This window comes from Brassica oleracea, chromosome C9 (assembly GCF_000695525.1).
Source record: "Brassica oleracea var. oleracea cultivar TO1000 chromosome C9, BOL, whole genome shotgun sequence".
NCBI classification, from domain to species: Eukaryota; Viridiplantae; Streptophyta; class Magnoliopsida; order Brassicales; family Brassicaceae; genus Brassica; species Brassica oleracea.
Genome location: NC_027756.1, coordinates 50,099,974 through 50,122,995, shown reverse-complemented (window position 1 = coordinate 50,122,995; position 23,022 = coordinate 50,099,974). Strand labels below are relative to the sequence as shown.

Sequence of the window (23,022 nt, the reverse complement as noted above, 5' to 3'; positions counted from 1 at the left end):
TTAAATACTAATATTTATTATACATACATATATATAAATATGTATTTTGAAAATTTTATATTGAGAACTCCATGGGTTTACGAAACGGTTTTGATCTGTTCGTTGCACTCAACAAACGCTTTCATCCAAGAGCCGAAGAGAAAGTGTAACAAAATACAAGGCCCAAACTTTCCATAACCAACATTCTAGTATTAGTAGTATTGATCAAGAGCAGAAAACAGTATTTTGCCACTTGTTATTAATTAGAATAAACAATACTATTTGACATTTGTTATCGGATGTATGACGGGAAATGGTTTATTCCCCTGTGAACTAGTTTTTCCCGATTTTTTCACACACGAACTTTTAAGCCATGCCAAAAACCACATGAACAATGAAATAATAATTTATTCCATATGAACTAGTTGTTTCCGGCTATTTCACACACAAACTTTTAAGTTATGCCAAAAACCACATGAACAATTCTATTTTTTGAATTACATACACAAACTATTGATTTTAAATTAGTTCTCCTAAAACAGTAAATGGTGTTGTTTAAACGTTAACTTGGTTTATGACAAGTAGATAGTCGGTTTCATTTAGGTTGATAAAAATAGAATACTATGTCATTTTGTTCTTCTTCTTTTTGTCAACTGCTCTTCTTCTTCTTCAGAAATCGTTTTACTCTTCATCATCAATCGAGGGATAAAAAAATTTTATTCTGCATTTTCAAGTTATATGACATAGTAACTGGTTGGGTAGATATTTTTGAGTTATATGACATAAAGCATATAAAGAGATCATATGACATTAATTTCTTGATTGAGGAGAATATATAAATTCCTGCAGGACCGAAACATGAGAGTAACATCTGCTTACGGAACCAATCAAGCGTCCTAGACTACGCGAATTTTATAGTTCCTTGTGACAATACATGGAGATTGGTAAGTTAGTATTTGCCGCTCTTCTTTCTTTAAACCGTCTCTCCACCTATCATAAACCAAGTTAACGTTTAAATAACACAAATACGGTTTTAGGGAAATTACTTTAAAATCAATAGTTTGTGCATGTAATTCAAAAAATAGAGTTGTTCATGTGGTATTTGGCATGACTTAAAAGTTTGTGTGTGAAATAACTGGGAACAACTAGTTCATAAGGGATTAAGTCATTTTCTATTGTTCACGTGGTTTTTGACATGACTTAAAAATTCATGTGTGAAAAAACCGGGAACAACTAGTTCATAAGGGAATAAACTATTTTCCCATGTATGATGTATCAGTAATCTGTCCAGACTTCAGACATTTTGAAGAACACACTCGCGGGTTGGTAAAGATAAAATATTGGATAGAAATTACTAACTCCTTTTTTAAATGTAGGATGTTTTAAAGAATTTTGAAGTTCTAATATATAAGATGTTTTTATTTTTTTAAATAATTTTTTACTTTATTAAAAACCGTGCAACCAATCATTATTTGATAATCTATTTTGTAATTAATTGAATGATATTTTTAATGGTACTTTCTAGACAAAACAATGATTTTTTAATATGCGTGTTTTTACCTAAACAACTTATCTAAGCAAAGAGAGAGTAACTACCAGTATAGTTCAAGCTATTGAATTAGTACTTTATTTAATAATCTTGGGAACTGAGAGCACGAAAATAAAGGATTAACATAATTGAAATCAGAGCAGCATTGCCGATGAGGCGTTGAAATAATTATTGACTTGGGATTTACTCTCTCTGAAGAAAAATACTTATTCTAATTAGAGTGGTTTACATGTTAATACCAACTTTCGGATCCCTAATCAATTACTCCAGTATCTGCACACAATTTTTTTTTTAAACCCTGCACTGCTTAAATTCAATTTGGAGAAAAAGGTGAACTGCTACCACTATCTGTCGGTGGTCTGCAGTTTCCATTATTTTATTTTTGACACTTTAGATTTTTTTACATCTACAATGTTATTACTGCCCGTCATTTCTCAAGAAAATACATTATTTTCCCAATCATAGCAATCATCTAAATTCTACTAGTATGTACTTATGTAGTCTACTTTCAGTTATTATTAATTATTAAACGTGAAAAAGTTAGAAATTAATTAATTAACTATTTATTTACCGCCCAATGAAGATTCCACAAACTTGGCATGGAAGTCATGAACATTCACATTTCACAACGGAAAACCAAAAACAATAAGTAAAAGGCAAAATAATTTATAATTAATGATACAAAACTAATCAAGTTTAAAGCTATTAAAAGATTCCACAAAAAAAACTCAGTGTTGTCTCTCTCTCTCACTCGTCCCGCTCTCTCTTTCTCTCTATCTAAATATCTGTTTTGCGTGCTCAGATCTGAACATAGACATAAACTGAAGATGACTGACCGAGTCTTCCCTGCTTCCAAGCCACCAACCGCCACCACTAATGGAGTTCCACCCGGTGCTGCCTTAGCACCTCCTCCTCCTGCTCCAACTGCCGTTAACGGTAACGGCATGTCTAGCCAGAAACCTCAAGTCTACATTCCAGCTAACCGCCCCGTTTACCGTCCACAGCCTTACAGTCGCCATCACCACCACCAATCCCGCCCAAGCTGCCGGCGAGTTTGCTGCTGCTGTTGTTTCTGGTCCATCTTAATCTTCCTACTCCTCGCTCTCATGGCCGCAATAGCCGCCACCGCCGTGTACGTGATCTACCACCCTCGTCCTCCGTCGTTCTCCGTCCCGTCGCTTCGAATCAGCCGCGTGAACCTCACCACCGCGTCTGATACTTCTGTCTCCCACCTCTCTTCGTTCTTCAACTTCACTCTGCTCTCCGAGAATCCCAACCAGCACCTAACCTTCTCCTACAACCCCTTCGCCGTCACCGTCAAGTCCGCGAAATCGGGGGAGACGCTCGCGAACGGCACCGTCCCTGGCTTCTTTAGCGATAACAAGAACAAGAGGACGTTTCGCGGCGTGATCGCGACGTCTACGTCGGCGCGTGAGCTGGATCCGGAAGAAGCTCGGCGTCTGAAGTCGGATCTGACGAGGGCGCGCGTGGGGTTGGAGATAGAGATGAGGACGAAGGTGAAAATGCAAATGGGGAAGGTGAAGAGCGAAGGAGTGGAGATCAAAGTGACGTGTCGAGGATTCGAAGGGACAGTACCTAAAGGTAAAACTCCGACCGTGGCGACCTCGAAACAAAGTAAGTGTAAGTCTGATCTGAGTGTCAAGGTCTGGAAGTGGAGTTTTTGATAAATTTCAGTATTGATATTTATGGGCCATTTTCTGGATTTATATAACTGTTGGAATGATCCAAGAGAAAACCTCTTCCTCAGTGTTAGTTAAAAATTTGCAGAGAAGAGTCAGAGAGATTTGTTGTGGTTAGTAGAGGACGGAGGAATCCACTCACGCCTTGTGAAATTTTTCTTTGGATTTTTGTTCGTTTTTTTCTTTTTCTTTTGGGAGTTTCTTATTTAAATTATGAATGGGATACAAAGCATAAATGTAATATATAATGATGGTATTGACTATTGAGGACTAAAACGCTGGAGATGGGAGTGACTGCATTAGTTGACAACAGACAAGTAATAGTGAGCACTGAAAGTAAGATGGTGATATACAACACGTAAACAGTTGATGCATAAAGAAAGAGACAATTTTGAGGAACACAATGGAAAAAGATGTGTTAAATGTTAGATGTTGAACCATATGATCCCCCTCACATTAATATCAGCTCATTTAAGAGGACGTGTGCATATGAAAACTTAATTATTTCACCAACTTTACCATATTTTGAAGAAGAGCCTAGGGGTGTTCAATCCGGATATCGGTTCGGTTTTTTCGGTATTTCGGTTAGTAAAATATAACTATCATTCTAAATTCATATTTACTTCGGTTCGGTTCGGTTTATATACCGTCGGTTTTTGGTTTATTCGGTTTTATACCAAAAAACATAATTCTTTATTTTGGGATCATGTTATATGAATTTTAGAGTCTTGTTGTCAACACATTCATTTATTAAAAAATATTATAAGTTTAAATAAAAGAACAAAAATAAAAAATGTTTATATCATCTAATAAAATAATCAAATCTATAATTAAAATCAAAGCTCAAAATTTTGATAATAAAAATAAAAAACAAAAAATAAAACATAAGCACGAAGCACAAAAAATAAGTTATTATATTCTTTCATATTTAGCGTTCATCAAAGTCATGTTTCTTTCTATTCGTTTATAGATAAAAAAAATTGTGAAGAATTTCCACTAATTGTTATCGTCAAATTTATAATCTTTATTTCAATTTATTCAATGCTAAATTAAAGCAAAAAGATCAAAAGAAGACTAAGAAAATAAGAAGCATGTTTGCGATGAATTGTTATTTAATTATAGTTCAAGTGTTTTACAAATCATGAATATTTTATTACTGTAAAATATATGGTAATAGTTATTAGCAAAAAAAATTAACTTATGATTTTTATACGTTGTTATAAAATATATACATATTTACATGTTTCTATTTTTTGATCGGTTTTATCGGTTATATACAGAACCATGTCCAAATCCTACGGTTTTTTAAAAATCATATCCATTCGGTTTGTATGGTATATACCAAATACAAACCATATTATCTATTTCGGTTTGGTTCGGTTCGGTACGGTTCCTAGAAGAGCCCCCATAAACGAAGAAAAGGCTAGGCCCAACCAAATGGTATTTGAGGCCCAACTTATGTTCTAAGCGTTTTCACTTCTCTCACCTCCTGTTTCCAAGACCATCGTCTTGGTGGTATAATCCCGCCGTAGAAATCAGATTCTCTCCCCATATTCACTAACTTCGCTTCGGGAAAGGGAAGAACATCGAAATATCATCGTAATCCATGGCGGAGAAGCTGGAGCCGGCGAAGGTTTTGTACTGCGGAGTTTGCTCTCTTCCAGCTGAATACTGCGAGTTCGGTCCCGATTTCGGAAGATGCAAGCCATGGCTCGTTGAGAACGCACCCGATCTCTATCCTGATCTCCTCAAAGGTACGGTACCCTGAATTACTTTATTTTTATTTTATTTTACGAAACCCTAACTCAAAAAGCTTCGACCACTTATCTGAGCTAGTTTGATTTAGATTGTCGGCTAGTGATTCTTGATTGAATCCCGTCTTAAATATCCAAACTTTTAGATTATTATTGTCTCGATTCTTTGAAGGGCTATAAGAAATTCACACTCTGTCTTAAACTTGATCGATATAACATATGGGTCCGTTCAGTTCTGTTGGCATTCCTATCATGTCGGCACTTCTAATATTATTTGATATGGATTATTATTAATTGTGTTTTTCAGAGGCTAATGAGAAGGCAGCAGATAATGTCTCTGACAAACTCCAGTCCCTTGGAATCTCTTCTGGTGGCGCTGATGGTGCTCCCTCTTCATCTCAGTCTGGTATGTATCCCTTCGGGCCCATGCATGCGTCCCCACATTTATTTGCAGTTACACTACATTGCTATATACAGTTTCAAACTATATATTGCTTAGTGGCTGGAAGCATCTGTAATGTTTTTTTCTTTTGCTGGGGAAATCTGTTAAACATGAATGCGAAATGTTCTTTTTAGAGTTAACTGATTTGTGTTGATGCATATGTGGAAAGGATTCAGCTTTTTTCTTCTTCTTCATCTGAATTTCTCAATTTCGTTTTAAATTTTATTTATAGGAGGGACATCGAAGAAGGAGGAAGTGAAACGCCTTCCTGGGGGAAAACTAAAAAAGAAAGTGAGTAACCTTCTCCTCTCGCCTTTCTAGAATGTTACCCAAGTTTTCATGGAACTTTATATAACAGACATGCTTGGATATTCCCTCACACATTTCAATGGACTAAAAATAATAATTTCGGTTTGCTTTCTCTTTTATGTAAACCCCTTTTTTGTCTAATTATCTAATGCTTACGGATCATAATATATAGGATAGACAAGAAGTTATTATTGAAAAGGTTGTGCGCAACAAGCGCAAGTCTATCACCATTGTGAAAGGACTGGAACTGTTTGGTGAGTTGTTATTTGCTTCTTTGCCGAGACATCTTAGTATGTTCTTATTAGCTGGAACAAACCTCATTCTTTTGGCCCTTAAAATTTGTTCATCAGGGATAAAACTCAGTGATGCGTCGAAAAAGCTTGGGAAGAAGTTTGCCACTGGAGCATCAGTTGTCAAGGTATGTAGATTTTGGAGTGCAAAGTAAATGTGAATAATATGCTATGTGCTCCTGGCTTTGTGAAGTTTGTAACTGCGCCAGCACCACTCGGTTTCTCTCCTTTTCTTCCTCTTATGCTTTAGGGTTATCTATGTTTCTTTGTTTCAGGGGCCAACTGAAAAGGAGCAGATTGATGTTCAAGGAGATATAATCTATGACATCGTTGAGTTCATTACAGACACTTGGCCCGATGTAACATTACTTATCCTTCTTTGTTTGTTTTTGGTATGAATAAACGACCTTCCTAAAATCTCTTGACTGTTGCAATGCCTTATAATCAGGTACCTGAAAGATCCATTTTCTTCATTGAAGATGGGAAGAAGGTTCAAGCTGGTTGATGACCACCTCTGGCCTGGTTTTTCTTTTTGGGCATGGCAGGTTCATGTGTTTGGTGGAAACGCTACGAGATAATAACTTGCAACGTAACGTATAGTTGAATTTCATATACTATTTTCTTTCTCAGGTTGTGATAATCCCTGTCAGGTTTCTCCAAGCATCTCTGTTTATGACATTTAAAATGTGCTTTGAAATGACGAATGTTTTCTTTATTCCTCATCCATTTTCAGCATTCACCATTACGGACATCCAGATCAAAGAATCGATGGTTGGCTTATTGTATAAATTGAATCATCCCTTAAAAGACAACCAGAGAGTGCATAGTTAACTGACATGAAAAAACTTTATCAATCGTAAGAACTTTTGATGTGCTTAAAACCAGACAACCCTAAACGTTAATCTTGGCAGCCTGTATTGAACGAAGCTATTTAAATTCGCGGCTTGATCGTAAGCGCTGATCTTATGCGGTCTCGGTTACTTGTACTGATACCACCTTCATCTTTTTTCAGATCCATTTTGAAGAATGATAAAACAGTAGAAGCCAGCTGATGCTGGTGAGAAGTGAACTCATGATCAGCTCCTTCAATAAGACACAGTTTATGGTTCTTTATGTATTTGGCGAACTCGGATGCTTCTGTTACATGCACTATTCTATCGTGTGTTCCATGAACTGTTAACACCCTGTAATATTTAAGAAAGTCATTAGTTGTTCAGCTATCATACTGAAACCAAAAGAGACGAATCCTTGTAGTCTGATGATAATGAGAATGATTTGGAGAGTCTACCTGCAGTTTTCATGAATTGAGAGACATGCTTCATGAGTGTTGGTTGTGAGACGGTCCATTAGACTCTCTTCAGTAACTCGATATTCAAACTTTCCTGCAACGAGAAAAAGGAAAGGTGTTGTCTCAAATACGCCAACCATGTTCTAACAAGAAGATTTACCTTTCTGTTACTAACATCAATGAACCCATTCTCCTTGATTCTCTTTAAGTAGTCCTTACCAAGCCGCATTTCTATTCCTCTCTCAAGAAAAAACCGTCCAGAGATATTGACAACAGTGTGCACATCCTTGTACTTTGCTGCATACAAAAGCACCACACTTCCACCTGCCAACAACAACGCTCCAGTCTTTCATATTTTTTTCTATTAAAAAAAATCATTACATCCTCCTTAGTTTAAAGTTTTTATTTAGACCTTTGCTATGTCCGATGATTGCAGAAATGTCACGGTTTTCCCCACGCAAGTGTTGCAGAACAGAGCGCAGATCTTCAGCTTCACGGCGATAGTTGCCATACTCAAATGATCCTTGGCTTTCCCTGAAGAAGCCCATTAACATGTGTAAACACACTTACACCACTTCGAAAGAAAGAAAAAGAAACTACAATTTGCTTCAAAATCAAGAGAGAATGGATTCACCCGTTGCCAGCGAAATCAAACCGGAAAGAACTGATCATGGCCTTTTCAAAGACATTCGCAATGGCCGGCATTGGAATCCGATCCTACAAGATTATAGTATTAGATGAAAATAAAACAAAACCAAATTTTCAGATGAAGAAGAAAACTGATGAGAATGCTACAAAATTAATAAAAGAAGATGAAAACCTTTGATGAACGAAAGCCATGGCAGATGACAACAGTCTCAGTGGAGCCGGTATCATGCAAAACTCCCACGAGTTTCTCACCATGACTGTTCTCTATTACAACTCTTCTGTGTTGAATCTCTACGGACAGAAGCTAAAAAAACATCATTCGATCACCAACAATGTTCAAGCAGCTATAAAAATCTCATAAAAGAAAAGCTTGTTTGGAAATTTATACGATCAAACAAAAGTGACTCCAGATCAAACATTCAAAGCTTATGACATAACCTCTACGAACAATCTAACATGAATGATCGGTCTAAACGTATGGAACAAACACACAATGGTACAGTTTAGGGATACGTTGAGGGGGGTCATGTATGAGATGAAACTTACCGGAGTTGTCGCTTCGTTCATTGCTAGATCGATTCCAACGTGTCTCCGACATCGGCGCGTGGAAGAGTAACGTTTCGATGCGGGTCTCTAGGCGTGACCGTTGTCCGTTACAATTACAACACCCTCGGCGACTGCAATTAAAGTTTTACCGCTTGATTTACACTGTCAAAAATGTACAATGTAAGTTTGTATTTACAATGAAGAAAATATTTATGAAAATGTATTTTTGGTCTTTCTAGAATTTTGTTTTTTTTTTTGTCCAACTTTTTATAGATTAAAATGTAAAGCAACTTTTTATTTAAAAAAAACTAAAAAGATCTAACACGATACATTGGAGTTTTACCAAAACATCTAAGTTAATAATAATACTAAGAACAGGAGTATACATAGAAATGCTTTCTCCTTTTTTATATCGCAGCGCTGGCCCTGAGATTTTGGAGGCCTTATACGATTTTAGTAAAAATTTCATTAAAACTTTTTTTTATATAAATTTAGGGGATTTTTAAAAAACAATTTAGGGGCCTTTTCTTATATAATTTTTTTCAAAAAAATTTGGGACCCTAGGCGAATGTTTCATTCGGCTTTGCCCAGTACCGGCCCTGATCGCAGGTTGTCTTTTTGAAAAGAGAATTCTTTTAATAAATAAACAAAGACCATCGACTATTACATTTGAAGATCCTTTGAATCATGAAGGATTGAGGTCTATTACATTTTTTTCTTAAATGGTACCTACTAGTATCGATCAAATCTCTAGTAGTTAATGGTTTTCTCTCTTTTGTACTAGTGTAAATGTGTAATTCTGCAGTATGTGATATTATGCGTTTTTGTATGACTAGTCTGGTCATGAACTTACTTCACTTATGATAGAATGAATGATTCGCTGTTAAAAAAAAAACAAAGACCATCGAACAAGTTGGTTTAAAAGATATTAGCCCCGCCTGATCTGATGGAAGCGTCCTCAATCATACAAAATGATATTTAATTGCATTTACTCCAAAGACGTTTCACTTCAAATGTTTTATTAACAAAGACCAAAGACTCAACAAAATAAAAATAAACAGCCAGGAATAGTTACAACATTAAGTATCATAATTAATACTCCATCCGTTTTTTAATATAAGTCGTTTTAGAATTGTGCACATAGATTAAGAAATCATTAGTTTTTTATAATTTTTAAACAAAATCATCATTAATTATTTATCTAACCACAAATCAACCAATGATAAAATAGAAGGTATATTATCATTGGTCATATAACATTAAGTATTAATAAATTTTACATAGAAAACCGAAAACGTCATATAATTTGAAACAAAATTTTTTCTCTAAAATGACTTATATAAAAAATCGGAGAGAGTAACGATTATCTCATATCCCAGAGCGAGGAAACTTCCGAGCATACTATCTAGCAAAGGAGGCGAGAAGTGATGCCGTCCTTCTTTTCCATATAGAGCTGATCCAGCCGGACAGAGAATTTTTGTTTTTCTGATCGATCTAAACTCGACCATCACTTGATTTTTAAAAATAGGTGTTGACAAAAACAAAATTAATAACGATTATGATCTAAAAGAAACATACCGAGAGTTTAAAAAAAATTAATAACGATTATCCTCAGTGTTTATCCCATGATACTTCGAGCTTAAGACAATAGAAATTTATTGTTAATATACATCAATAAAGACCATCGACCAAGTTGATTAAAAATACACTTAACCCCGTCTGCTGAAGTTTCCTCAATAATAGAAATTACAATTTAATCAAAAAATCCAAAAGTTTAGTAGAAATGACATCATACCAAGGACTAAAACACCTAATGATCTGAATAAATTTAATTAACAACTATCTCTTTTCTTTCCGAGAAACAATTAACAAACTATTTTAGAGTTTCTTGCACGATACTTCGAGCATACGACAAAATAAGAAGAAGTTGTCAATGTCAACGCTATTGGCATCATAAATGGAACGAAATTTCATGACGACTCTATAATCATTTCTTGGCAAGACGTCAAGATCACTTATAATACATAAGACACATTGTTCATAAGCCCCCAGGATCAGTTCCCGTTACAGAGTAAGATCTTCAATGGCTCAACATGGAAACGGCGTGCTTAACAGGACTTCCTTCCATTTCCAACCTCATAGAAACTGGATCAACGGTAACATTTCTTTCTTCTCTCTTATTTATATTCATATCTATCATAATGTCAAAGATCTCTAATGTACTGTTATTTCATAAACCAATCTGTGGCTAATTTATACACTATACTTTATACAACTGATCACTGAATAGGGTTATTAATTTTATACAACACGACTAACTATTAGTTTTGATGTTCTTAAGTAATTAATAAAGATAATTGTTCGTCTTTTTTTTTGTATGTCACTCTTGCTACGTTGATGCATCTTGGAATCTCTGAAGATCCAAACGGTAAATAATAATTCTACAAACTCTTAACTTGTGATTCAACGAATATCTAAAATTTGTAATATTTATTCTATAAATGTGGTTTCAGCGCCAATGTATTACAAAGGATTCTACCATATGTTCTACCAGCACAATAACTTGTCTCCCCGATTCAGTGAGATAATGATATGGGGACACTCTGTTTCACAAGACATGGTCAACTGGATCCAACTCGAACCAGCCTTTGTTCCTACTGCGTCCTTTGACAGACACAGCTGCTGGTCTGGATCCGCCACTATCCTCCCTGATGGCAAACCAGTAATTCTCTACACTGGACTCGAGGAACACGAGGAGCTTGACAGACGCCAGGTTACAGTTCTTGCCGAACCTAAGGATGCTTCCGACCCTTTGCTTCGTGAGTGGGTAAAGCCAAAGAACAATCCTGTGATGCTTCCGCCACACGACGTCCCTCACGATTGTTTCCGTGACCCTACAACCGGGTGGCAAGGACAAGATGGGATCTGGAGAGTTATCGTGGGAGCTAAGGAGATAAACACTGAGAGAGGAATGGCGGTTTTGTACAGAAGTAAAGACTTTGTGGAATGGACAAAGTATCCAACTCCTTTACTTGCGACACAAGACACAGGAATGTGGGAATGTCCTGATTTTTTCCCGGTTTCTATTACCGGTAAAGAAGGTGTAGAGACATCGGTGAACAATGCTGGTGTGAAGCATGTCTTGAAATCGAGTTTTGGAGGCCATGATTGCTATGTTATTGGTACATACTCTTCTGAGAATGAAGACTTTGCAGCTGATTCTGAGTTCACTAACACAACTGCTGATTTGAGGTATGATCATGGAACGTTCTATGCTTCTAAGGCCTTCTTTGACAGTGTTAAGAATCGGAGGATCAACTGGGGATGGGTTGTAGAGACTGATAGCGTGGAAGATGATATCGCGAAGGGATGGTCTGGCCTTCTGGTAAATGTTTTCTAGGTTTAAAAGTGGTCAAACAGATAACTTGTCCAGAAAGTTATTGAATTGGTTTATTTTTTTTTTTGCTTTAGTCTCTTCCTAGGGAGATGTGGCTGGACACAAGTGGGACGAGGCTGATACAATGGCCAATCGAAGAAATCAACTATCTTAGGACTAATCAAGTTAGCTTGGATAACACGCATCTCGCAGGCTGCTCGATTCTTGAAATATCAGGCATCACTGCAGCACAAGTAAGTTTGTGCATATTGTTTTTGTCAGGAATTAAGAACTTATATTTGTTTGTGTATCTTCTTATCTTTCTCTTGTTGTTGTTAAGGCTGACGTAGAAGTGACTTTTGATCTGCCTGTTCTGGAAGGCAACCCCCAAGTACTTGATTCTGATCATGTTGATGATGCGGTTTTGTTCGACCGTGACAGCTCGGTTGGATGTGTTTATGGACCTTTTGGGTTGCTAGCATTGGCTACCAGTGATTTATCTGAACAAACTGCAATTTTCTTCAAAATAATTCGTCGTGGAAATGGATATTCGGTTGTAATGGGCAGCGATGAGAATAAGTAAGATTTTAACTATAAACCAAATGTTTCTTTCTCTAATGTAAATCTGATGTTTCATTTTAACAAATGGAAATGTAGGTCTTCGTTGAGAGACAACGCAAGGAAATCTGCACATGGAACAGTCCTAGATATTGATCCAAGACATGAGAAGATCTCATTGAGATGTTTGGTGAGTTGAATTCAGCCTTTTTGCAATGTCACTTCTTTTATTTTAAACAACTTAACTAGGAAAACATTTGTTTTATTGTTTTCATATAGATTGATCACTCGATTATAGAGAGCTATGGAGCAGGAGGAAGAAATGTAATAACGTCTAGGGTTTATCCCAAATTGGCAATTGGTGAAGCAGCTAAGCTTTACGTGTTCAATGATGGAACAAGGGGTGTGACCATTTCGTCTCTGGAAGCTTGGAGCATGAGAACTGCTGAAGTCAATTTAAACGCACTTTAATTTATCAGTGATAATGCTGCTAATAATAATCTTTGGACTGCCTAAAGATGATTCCTGTACTTTTATGAACTTGTTTTAAGATTTATCCGTGTCTTGTGTTCAAGATATTGGTGTGTGTTCTTTTGTTTCTTCTTCTTTTAAATCTGATGAGTTATTGGTGTGTTTATCATAATATTGAATTTGCACTACTTTCTTTTCGAGTTATATATTAAAATCATGCTTATCAGCATGCCTCTTTTCGCCAATAAGTTTTTGTAAGCAAGTAGGACTTCGCGAAGCATCACACTGTTATGAAGTAAAATAGTTTAGAGATTAGTGATAAATCGTGAATAATTCATTTCATAACAAAGACTATTGACCAAACAAATTAAACGTACATTATCCCATTTCCTATCTTCAAATGTTCCCAAAATTTAAATTAAACAAAATGAATGAGACAAAAACGTAAACAAAATGAATAATATATATGAGCTACCTGGTCCGAGTAATATATTTAACAAAGACCAATGACCACAAACCTTAATAATTGAAACAAAAATACAATTAACAAATACCTCGAAAACTTCTTTCACTTTGCTTCAACTTTTGGACAGATCGAAGAGGTGGCAAACGCCAATGGCACTATAAATACACAACCCTATAACATTTTCTTGACAAGATCAAAACTCTAGTATATACACTGTATAAACAGAAACTAGAAACAATGGAAGCTGGTTCTTTTGATAATCATGAAAACTTCCAGCCTTACCGAACTTCCTTCCATTTATCAAGCTCCTAAAACTTTGGCTCAACGGTTATTATTTACTATGTTATATTTTTTCTCTGATCCGATGTGCAACAATACTCTCACATATCTATTTTACCTAAATAAAGAATTAATTTTCATCTTTTTGTTTTTTTTTGCCACCTCTGGTCCTTGGTTATTATAAACCTACGTTTCATCTTTGGAACACATGTTACCTTTGTCAGTATTTCACCGTTGAATGACGATCTTTTTTTTTGGTTGCTAGATCGATCACTCTGTCACAGAGAGCTATGGGGGAGGATGAAGAAGTGTAATAATGTCTATGGTTTATCCAAAAATGGCAATTGGTGAAGAAGCTAGGCTTTACGTATTCAATCATGGAGCAAAGGGTGTGATCCTATGTCGTCTTTAGAAGCTTGGAGCATGAGAAAAGCCCAAATCAACTCAAACGAAACTTAATGAGCCATGTTTGTAATGACTACAACATCCCTTTGGCTTATCAAAATAAGTTATCAATAATAGCTTTTATGTATTTTTGACCTAAAATTTCTTCGAGTTGAAACATAAATATACACCAAATTAACACCAATTTTTCATCCTATAGTTTTTGTTATCAACATGGATTTTGGAAGAATAAGAAAAATCTTTTTTTAGTAATGCGAATTTAATCAGTGTCCCCTCTTGGAATTTGTGGTGGAGATGTCTCAAAAAATTTAGAAAAGAGAAACCACATAGATTAATTAGACACTTGTCTTTTCTGTATACTTTAAACTGTGGCCATTGTAACCTCACCTTCATTTATGTTGCCTTTAATCATTCCGATTTCTTTCGGTATCTCTCACTTTCTAATATTGTCGCTGTCATATATAATGTTTGTGCATTACTTCATTCGACTCTCATTGACTATTGCTACTCTGATTTTCAATAATAAACACATTAAACGATCGAATCATGAGGTTATTCAAGTTGATCCCTTAATTTTTTCTCGTCCTTCCTGTAATGGTGACATGCTGTTGCTGCCGTTGGAACGCGGCACAGGTGCAAAGAGTCAAAGACTAGCCTATCAAAGACCGTATTTCAAATAATAAAATATAAACTGTCATTTTACGAAAGAAACGAATATTTTATTTTAAATGAATATTTTAAACAAAGTAGATGAGAAATAATAATAAACTCGTGACAAATTGTCGTTGTTTCAAAATAAAATAAATAACTTATTTTTCCTAACTAACCCCCCACCACTGAGGAGCTCCCATATCTAAGGGTCGTATTTTTCTTATTGGTTATGTAAAATTTGTTGTTCAACATAAAACAAAGTTGGTTGATCAAAAAAAAGTTGATCAAAAAAAAAAACAACATAAAACAAAGTTATCTGTAAATATGATTTATGGCTAGGAATAACTTTCTCAACTAGGTAAGTTATTTGAGTCTTGTGAGATAATTGTTGAGAATTTAACATTCGATTCAAAATTAATGAATGAATTAACCAATTATATGTAAGTTGTAATTCCAATCAATCATAATCAAAATATAGGGGAGGTTTCACGTATCAAAGAATCCAACGGCAGTGATTGTGCAATAATTGTGACTTGTGAGTGCCACCTACTTTAAAAGTCTATAAAGATTCTAGGGCCAAACTCTCTTATTGCACACAATATAAAATCTACTAGAAAAAGAGAAATTCCTATTACATAAACAGGTATACTCAAATACCGATATTGTTCAAGGAAAAGATAGTAGTCAGATTCCGTGGTAACCAATTGATTCTATATAGACTTTCATAACTTCGAGGTCATTATTCAATAAAGAAGACCGATCATCATGAACCATTGTACTAATGACCCCTTTTCATTTTTGCTTCCCTAAATTTACCAAGAAAAATTGCTTAATCAGTACTTTTAGTTTAACTAAGGACAGAACTTAGATTCACTCCCTAGGGTGAACTCTAAACCCTAAACCCTAAACCCTAAATCTTAAATTCTAAACCCTATACCATAAATTTTAAACCCAAATCCAAACTCCTAAACCCAAACCCAAACCCTATACCCTAAACCCTAATCCTAGACCCTAAATCCAAATTATATACCCTGAACCCAAAAACTAGACTATAAACCTAAACTCTATACCCTAAACCCAAGTCCTACACCCTAAACCCAAACCGTAAACCTTAAACTCTAATCCTAGATCCTAAACCCTAATCCTAGACCCTAAACCCAAATTATATACCTTAAACCCAAAAAATAGACTATAAACCTAAACCCTATACCCTAAACCCAAGTCTTAGACTCTAAACCCAAACCGTAAACCTTAACCCAAACCCTATAGCATCTAAGTTTGGGGTTTGAGTTTTGGGTTTTAGGTCTAGGATTTGAGTTTAGGGTATAGATTTTGGGTTTAGGATTTACGGTTTGGGTTTAGGATCTAGGACTTGGGTTTATGGTATAGAGTTTAGGTTTATAGTCTATTTTTTGGGTTTAAGGTATATAATTTGGGTTTAAGATTTACGGTTTGGGTTTAGGATCTAGGACTTGGGTTTATGGTATAGAGTTTAGGTTTATAGTCTAGCTTTTGGGTTCAGGGTATATAATTTGGATTTAGGGTCTAGGATTAGGGTTTAGGGTATAGGGTTTGGGTTTAGGGTTTGGATTTGAATTTAGAATTTAGGGTATGTGGTTTAGAATTTAAGATTTAGGGTTTAGCGTTTAGATGAAAGCGTTAACGTCGTTAAAATTAGCGTTTTTATTTTTTGTAGCTATTTTTTATTTAATTTAATATTTTTTAATTAGTAATTTATGTGTTAATTTGATTGGTCATAAATGATGGAGTGAATTTAAAGGTTCATCCTAGGGGGTGAACCTAAGTTTTGTCCTTTAACTAATGATTTAAGAAGTCATTATTAAATTTTCATGAAGGATCAATCATCACAAAATTCATTTTCTCTTCACATGAACATTAAATTTGAAACAGAAATTAAGGAAACAGAAATAATTTGCAAATTTGATAACTTATGAGGGAGGAAATCACAACACGCGATAAATCTAAAGAAAACAACCATACCAGTGAAAATAAAATTAAAATACACAACGGGAAAATAAAACATTTTTTTGTGTTTCAGTTTCATAATCAGGAACAGAAAGAGTAGAGCATGAAATATACAATGGATTTTATTACCAGATTTTCATAATAGCACAATTATGCCCATAAGGCTCCAACCTCGACGAGTCTAGAAACTAGATGACCACTAAGGTGAAGTGCGACAAGAGACTCGAACCCACCGACACAAGCACCACCGATGAAGAGCACCGGAGCGGTTTGAACAGCGAGGCAAGCTATCTCTTCTTCGTCGACCTCGATCACTGTTGGATGGACTCCAACGGTCGATAGAAGCTTTTTCATGACGTGACACATGCAACAGGAGGAGGATCGAGTGAATATGAGCACCGGATGCTCCGATATCAACCGTTCGATCTTCGACTCTGAAGTCTCCTCTTCATCGAACGATAGGCTTGTCGAGGCGGTGGAGGAGGATAACGGTGGTGGTGCTGTAGGAGGAACCGTCAGGTCTACCGAAACGTCGTCGTTAGGAAAGTTCCATAAACCTTGCATCTTCTTCATTAGAGAGAAAGTGGGAGTTTTGTTGATGTCAACGCGAAATGAGAAGGACCATAAATGGAAATATATATTGGGTGTCACTATAGCTATAATGACGTAACCATTAGGTAATTATATATTTTATTCTCTTTATTTTATAATTATTTCGTCAATTTTTTTATTTCCTTGAGGTCAGCTTGGTCGCTTCTGAAACACAACTTATGGCTTCTAAGAATGGACATCATTTAGAATAATGTTTAAGAACATTCGAAGAGAGATTAAAGATGAAAAAGATTTTAGAAAACTATTGAGCTCAGATAATTTACGCAGCTGTCGGATGTTAAAATTCACACGTAGAATCTGATTACAACAACATATGTAAGCATGTATGTGTACAATGTTTGTATATGTATCAATTGTATATCAATTTGTTAAAAAGGAATAGAAGCCAAAGAAGAAAACGAATGGTTTTGCGTTTTCCATGAAATCTGGCGTACATGTTGGATGTTCGAGAGATTCGAAATATTTGTATATAGCTTGGTATATACGTAATACGCCAGCATCATCGTCAGTCTTACGACTTCGTGCTGTTTATTGTCTGAATCCCTCACGAGTCATGACGTAAAAAAATTATTTTTAACAAATGCCTGCTAATAGGACAAAACACAGATATTGAATATGGATCTCTGCTGGCAACAAAAAGTAGTTATATATTATATTTTTCTTGTTGAAAATTTATGTTGGCACATGTGCGAACAAAAGTTTAGGACCATCTATGTAATTAACTAATAACATCATTTGAATCATTGTTTGAACAAGAGAACTATTCGGTCTATATAACAAATAGTTAACTGCTAGCGCTTAAGATTTCATTAGGTAATTAATATGTATGTCAAAAAAAAAAAGAGATATGTATGGCAGATGTCATTGTCTACCTTACATGAAATAAAAGTTTTGTTAATTGTTGCATGTTGTTAACTATGTTAGCACATATCAAATAGTAAAGCTTTTATCTTTTCAATCATAATTTTTCTAGAAATTTACAGGTTTGGGTATAGTTAATTTGTACTAGCTAGTCGATAATTAAAAGAATTATTGCTCAACTATTGGCTATTTATGTGTTTGCGAAAATCGCACGTTGAGTGGGGACATCAATGGTGCGTGTAGTACACGTAGAGGAGACAAAGTACAACTGAGAGAGTGAAAGAGTTAGCGGAGAAGGGAAGTGGTCACATGGAGATATATGATAAGTAATTGATGCTGACGTCTTTTACTTGTTTTAACTCGGGGTAAAACTCGAACCACTTGACGTCATCAGTATCAGATTATCAGACAATGTCTCTGCCAACATCGACAACGGTATCTTACGAAAATATATTATGTATTAATATATTTGATGGATAGGATTGATGATGATACGTATCATAAATATTTAACGAAGAACTTTAAAGAAAAAGTTTAACTCCCAACATTTTCAAGAACAAAATTATTAGATAGATTGCAGGAACCTAAACACAGGCAGTTTCGACCTTTTAATGAGAATGGAGAAGATAGAGCAAGTCGGTGGATGTTTTTCAGAATGAGGGTTGTCTCTCTAGTTTTCTCTAATCCTATATATGCAGCCAACAAAAGATAATCCTTTCGGTTGATATTTCGAAGAGACCAAACTAGTTCATATTTTTTGGAAATTCAGCAATTTTTTAAATGAATAATCATCTAGAATTATTTTCGAAGAGTAAATTAATCAGTCAATTGATTCCATTTAAAAGTATTAAAAAGCATATATCAAAATTAGTTAGTGTTTCTTTCTTTTCTTCTAAAAACCCGTGTTAAGATTGAATTAAACAAATCTAGATGATTTTGGGATAGATTTTCATTGTAGAAAATCATAAATGTTATTTCATCTGGTCAGAATTATGACAGTAAAAAAAAAGAAAAAAAAAAGAAAAAAAAAAGAATGATAGTGATCATTGAATTTTAGCTTCTTCAAGAGCTGAGGTTGATACCATCATACCAAGTGCAAAAAGCATGTTTATGTATGTTATTATTATACTTCCACGTCCAGAACAATTTGGATCTATCGCTGTAGAAGCTCGTGGAATCTACTTCAACGTTTGTTCTAATCTCGGGGAGGGACTTAAGCTATGTTAACAGTTACCAACTCAAAAGTTGTATCTTGGTTCTTAATTCTTATTATTCTTTTATTTTTAATTTGTAAGAAAACTATGTAACAGCCCAAGCAGCAACAACGATCACATTTGCGTTTGTAGGAAACAACGAGCCCAACACAATATTTGCTTCTTGAGCTTACTTTGTGTAGCTTCATTGGGCTTCCAATCGAACTGGGCTCGTTTGTCTTTAATTGAAGAACCACTTGACAGAACAGAACCAATTGAGGAAAGGCAGAACCTGCTCCGTCCGTGTCTGTACTTTGTAGCCTCGTGGTAATCTCACTGACGAAATACATTACCACGTTATTACCACAACAATAAAGAACCTCCTCCGTCTGTTTCAGTTGTATCAAGTAATAAGTAAGCTTATGAAGCGACCATCTCACTGACTAATCCTCTGCTCATATAATTATTTGGTGCAAGTAATAACTAATAAGTAAGCTTATGAAGCGACCTAAATGAAGTAAGTCCAAACGAACACAAAACCTAATGGCCCATCCAACACTTGAACTTGGAGCTGTTCCCAAAGGAATTGAATTAGGTTTTATTTTCTCTATAAGGTTTACAAGATTTTTGAATGCGACTTACTTTAAACTCTTCCAACGTTCAACCATTTTTTATTTGAACTTCATGTATGAAGTCATATTAACATTTTATTTAGTCAATTAGGTTTAAGATTTTCGATAAGACCCATTTTGTAAAACCGGATTAAAACCACCTGTCTTTTGTTAAAAAAAAAAGAAAGGATGAAGACATCCACTAATACAAAATTTTGTTAGGTGTTAAAGAAAATATGCATCAATGCCTGCCCTGTACAGTTTTAGTTCTCATTTGCGGTGAGCAATGAACACCCACATATAATAGTGTGCAAATATGTAACGCAGCAGTTAGGGTTTCAGATTAAAAAGAAATCTTAAAACACTAATCCATTACTTAAACCTAGTTTTCTTGAAGGGGTTAGTTTAGAAACTTTCATGGCCAAATCGAGTATAACACCGGTACAGAGAGGACAATCAGTTTTGGGTAAGCCATGTTGGAAACATCATCTTTCTAATGTCTTTGAAAATAAATTAAAATATTAAAAGTTTAATGTCTTTTTCTATGTAACGTCATCATCCATATATTGTATCTTCTTCCTAGTGCAATAATGAAAAAAAAAATCAATATAAATGAATCATTCATGTTACTTTTATTTTAATAATCACAGAGAATTTTTCAATCGAATTTTAGATATCGTGAGCAAAGAAAGATACGGTCATGTACGATTATAGCAAAATGAAATATAAAAAACGATGTTACAAAAAAGAAATGTGTGTATATATATATATATAACGACATAGCTTTCTAGGTGCATGCATTTGCGTGCTTGCAATGATACTAGATACTCAGGTCAATGCTAACGAAAACACGTATTATAATCTATATAAAATCCTGTTAGATACCTAAGGCCATGATTATCTCTAAGAAACCCATTTAAAAAAAAAAAATTTAAAAAAAAAAATTAAAAAAAAAAATTAAAAAGCAAACCAATCGCGGACCGCCACGTAGTTTTTGTAACCGATGCTTAAGGGTTTTGTGGGGCCCCACGCACTAAGAAACTCAGTAAGAAGACCCCGGATAATCATGCTCTAGTACCATTTATTTTGTTTAGAGAATGATAAATCTACAAAACTCTTGCTAAGAAGGCAAGAAAACCCTAATTTTCTTAGCTCCGGTGGCCGGTGGTGCCCTTCACCGTCGGTCGCCACCCCCTCATGTTCTTTGCTCTGCCTCTTACCCTGTTTCGCGGATCTCTTTCCCTCGTCTCTTTGCTCGATTCCTCTAGATTATCGACGGATTACGGCAGGATCCGGCGGTTCTAAACGGTCGTCGGGTGTGTTCTCGACTTCCCCGAAGTGTTGGCGAGTCTGTGGTTAGTTGTCCGTGTTCAGGAAGCTCTGAATATGTTGTAGATCTGGGATTCGGTGGTGGTTGGATCTGGGTCAGGTTCAACCCTGAGCTGTCGCCGGATTTGAAGCGCGTCGCTGCCGTTAAGTCTCTGGCCTCATGCTGCTCTGCCTTTCCCATCTCTCCCCCATTTCGTTTGCTCCGCTAGGACTTCCCCTTCTCGAATCTTTGGATTTGAGATGTAATGGCGCTGTGAGGCTTTCGCCGGGGACTCCTGTTTGGTCTGATTCTTGTAGGTGCTAGCATGACGACTTGTCTTGTCGTCTGGTGTTTGGAGCTCTGTCTCCTCTGTTTCTCACGGTTTCAGAAGGAGACTAACTGATGTTGTGCCTTGCCTCCTCATCGTTTTGTTGCCATTATCCTTCCGAGTCAACTGTTTTGTGAAGGGACCGGAGTCGAGAGAATTAAACCTCCACTTGCTTCTGACAGCTCTGCTCCATCGTCTACCTGCTTGGCTCTTTTCGTTTGTTGTAGGGTCTACATGGCCTTGTCGTCTTTGTCTCAGGAGCTAATTCGGCGTCTGGAGTGGATTCCAACGGATTGGGGCCGGACCGGGACCTTGCCATCCCCGCTTCGCCTTCCGTCCTTTTGGTTTCGCCTTCGGGATAATCTTCGGCCCCTAGGATTATTCTCCGGTTGATTTGCTCCCTGATTAATGTCCTTGTTACAGGTTCCGGCAGCAAGGTAAGCATTCATCTACTGGTAATCGAATAGCAGCTTAAGAATTAGTTAGTGAAGCTCTAATCACTCTCTCGGGTGTTGACTAGACCTTATTGTCATTGAAAGTTTTTTTTATCTTTTTTTGGAGGCTTTCCTTGACTCATGCTTTGTTAGCAATCTTAGATGCACTAGAATTTGATCCTTCAAGGACTGTTGTATCTCTTGGACCATTATTTCTATAATGAATTCACATACTTATCAAAAAAAAAAAGAAGGCAAGAAAACTCATAAACAAGCTAAAAAGCTGGTAGTTGTAACTGAAAACATTTACGATAAGTTTAGGCCGCCGGTGACTTAGTCTTTATTAACAATGTGAATGGATGACATAGTCACGCATGACTCATCGAGTGAAAATATATTATTAACATAACAATGGAGTCAAAACTCGAAGAAAATGACCTGATACTACGTTTATGATTAACTAAGGACTTGAAAAAAACTTCGAAAAGTTCTAAGATCATCAGTAGATATGTTCTAAGAAACTTTATATTTTCCACATATATGTACAAATAAACATACAGCATAGTTTTGGGGAAGAAAACATACAACTTAGTAAACGAAGACACACATACAAGATCCAAAAACCAGATCAAAAATTAAAAATCTACTAAAAACAAAATGAAAATACAGCCTCTCGTCTTTACCTCTTTTTCTAGTGAATCCGCCCATCCATTTTTGTTACAAATATGAATTAGCATGCGGTAGTCTATTTTGTGGGAAAGAAAGAAATAGCAGACTTCACCTAAGCTCACCAAGACCAGTTTCGTCACTCATGAAGGAAATCACATCATTGTTGAGAGCTAAGTTGGCTGCTCTTGATAGGCTCAAATTATCTTCTCAACAAACATCAAACAACGCTGGCACCACTCTCTCATATATTGGAACCTGGTTCACCTTTATCCAGCCGACCTAATATCTACCTGATATTTTGGATTGCT

General features: G+C 35.8%; 5 protein-coding genes across 5 annotated transcripts; 3 read left to right on the top strand and 2 right to left on the bottom strand.

Annotated features, from left to right (window-relative positions):
• The first annotated feature begins 2,237 nt into the window (after nucleotides 1–2,237).
• Nucleotides 2,238–3,530, top strand: LOC106315691. Its single transcript, XM_013753491.1, has one exon. It carries the CDS (start codon nucleotides 2,356–2,358, stop codon nucleotides 3,211–3,213), a length of 858 nt encoding a protein of 285 aa, XP_013608945.1. The 5' UTR covers nucleotides 2,238–2,355; the 3' UTR covers nucleotides 3,214–3,530.
• Nucleotides 3,531–4,677: 1,147 nt separating this feature from the next.
• Nucleotides 4,678–6,738, top strand: LOC106315715 (translation machinery-associated protein 22-like). Its single transcript, XM_013753517.1, has 7 exons — nucleotides 4,678–4,982; nucleotides 5,290–5,388; nucleotides 5,657–5,715; nucleotides 5,906–5,987; nucleotides 6,084–6,151; nucleotides 6,299–6,382; nucleotides 6,472–6,738. The coding sequence occupies exons 1-7, from the start codon at nucleotides 4,835–4,837 to the stop codon at nucleotides 6,526–6,528; spliced, it is 597 nt and encodes a 198-aa protein (XP_013608971.1). The 5' UTR covers nucleotides 4,678–4,834; the 3' UTR covers nucleotides 6,529–6,738.
• Nucleotides 6,739–6,862: 124 nt separating this feature from the next.
• LOC106315714 lies at nucleotides 6,863–8,557 on the bottom strand. The gene is made up of 7 exons (XM_013753516.1): nucleotides 8,506–8,557; nucleotides 8,132–8,250; nucleotides 7,946–8,028; nucleotides 7,724–7,845; nucleotides 7,472–7,635; nucleotides 7,312–7,433; nucleotides 6,863–7,207 (listed from the first exon to the last, which is right to left on the bottom strand). The coding sequence occupies exons 1-7, from the start codon at nucleotides 8,555–8,557 to the stop codon at nucleotides 6,955–6,957; spliced, it is 915 nt and encodes a 304-aa protein (XP_013608970.1). The 3' UTR covers nucleotides 6,863–6,954.
• Nucleotides 8,558–10,517: 1,960 nt separating this feature from the next.
• Nucleotides 10,518–13,082, top strand: LOC106316159 (beta-fructofuranosidase, insoluble isoenzyme CWINV6-like). Its single transcript, XM_013754031.1, has 7 exons — nucleotides 10,518–10,661; nucleotides 10,925–10,933; nucleotides 11,019–11,890; nucleotides 11,977–12,135; nucleotides 12,222–12,460; nucleotides 12,539–12,629; nucleotides 12,719–13,082. The coding sequence occupies exons 1-7, from the start codon at nucleotides 10,589–10,591 to the stop codon at nucleotides 12,908–12,910; spliced, it is 1,635 nt and encodes a 544-aa protein (XP_013609485.1). The 5' UTR covers nucleotides 10,518–10,588; the 3' UTR covers nucleotides 12,911–13,082.
• A 3,663-nt stretch (nucleotides 13,083–16,745) lies between these two features.
• On the bottom strand, nucleotides 16,746–17,350 carry LOC106316805 (glutaredoxin-C10-like). Its single transcript, XM_013754673.1, has one exon. It carries the CDS (start codon nucleotides 17,268–17,270, stop codon nucleotides 16,848–16,850), a length of 423 nt encoding a protein of 140 aa, XP_013610127.1. The 5' UTR covers nucleotides 17,271–17,350; the 3' UTR covers nucleotides 16,746–16,847.
• Between the last annotated feature and the right edge of the window lie 5,672 nt (nucleotides 17,351–23,022).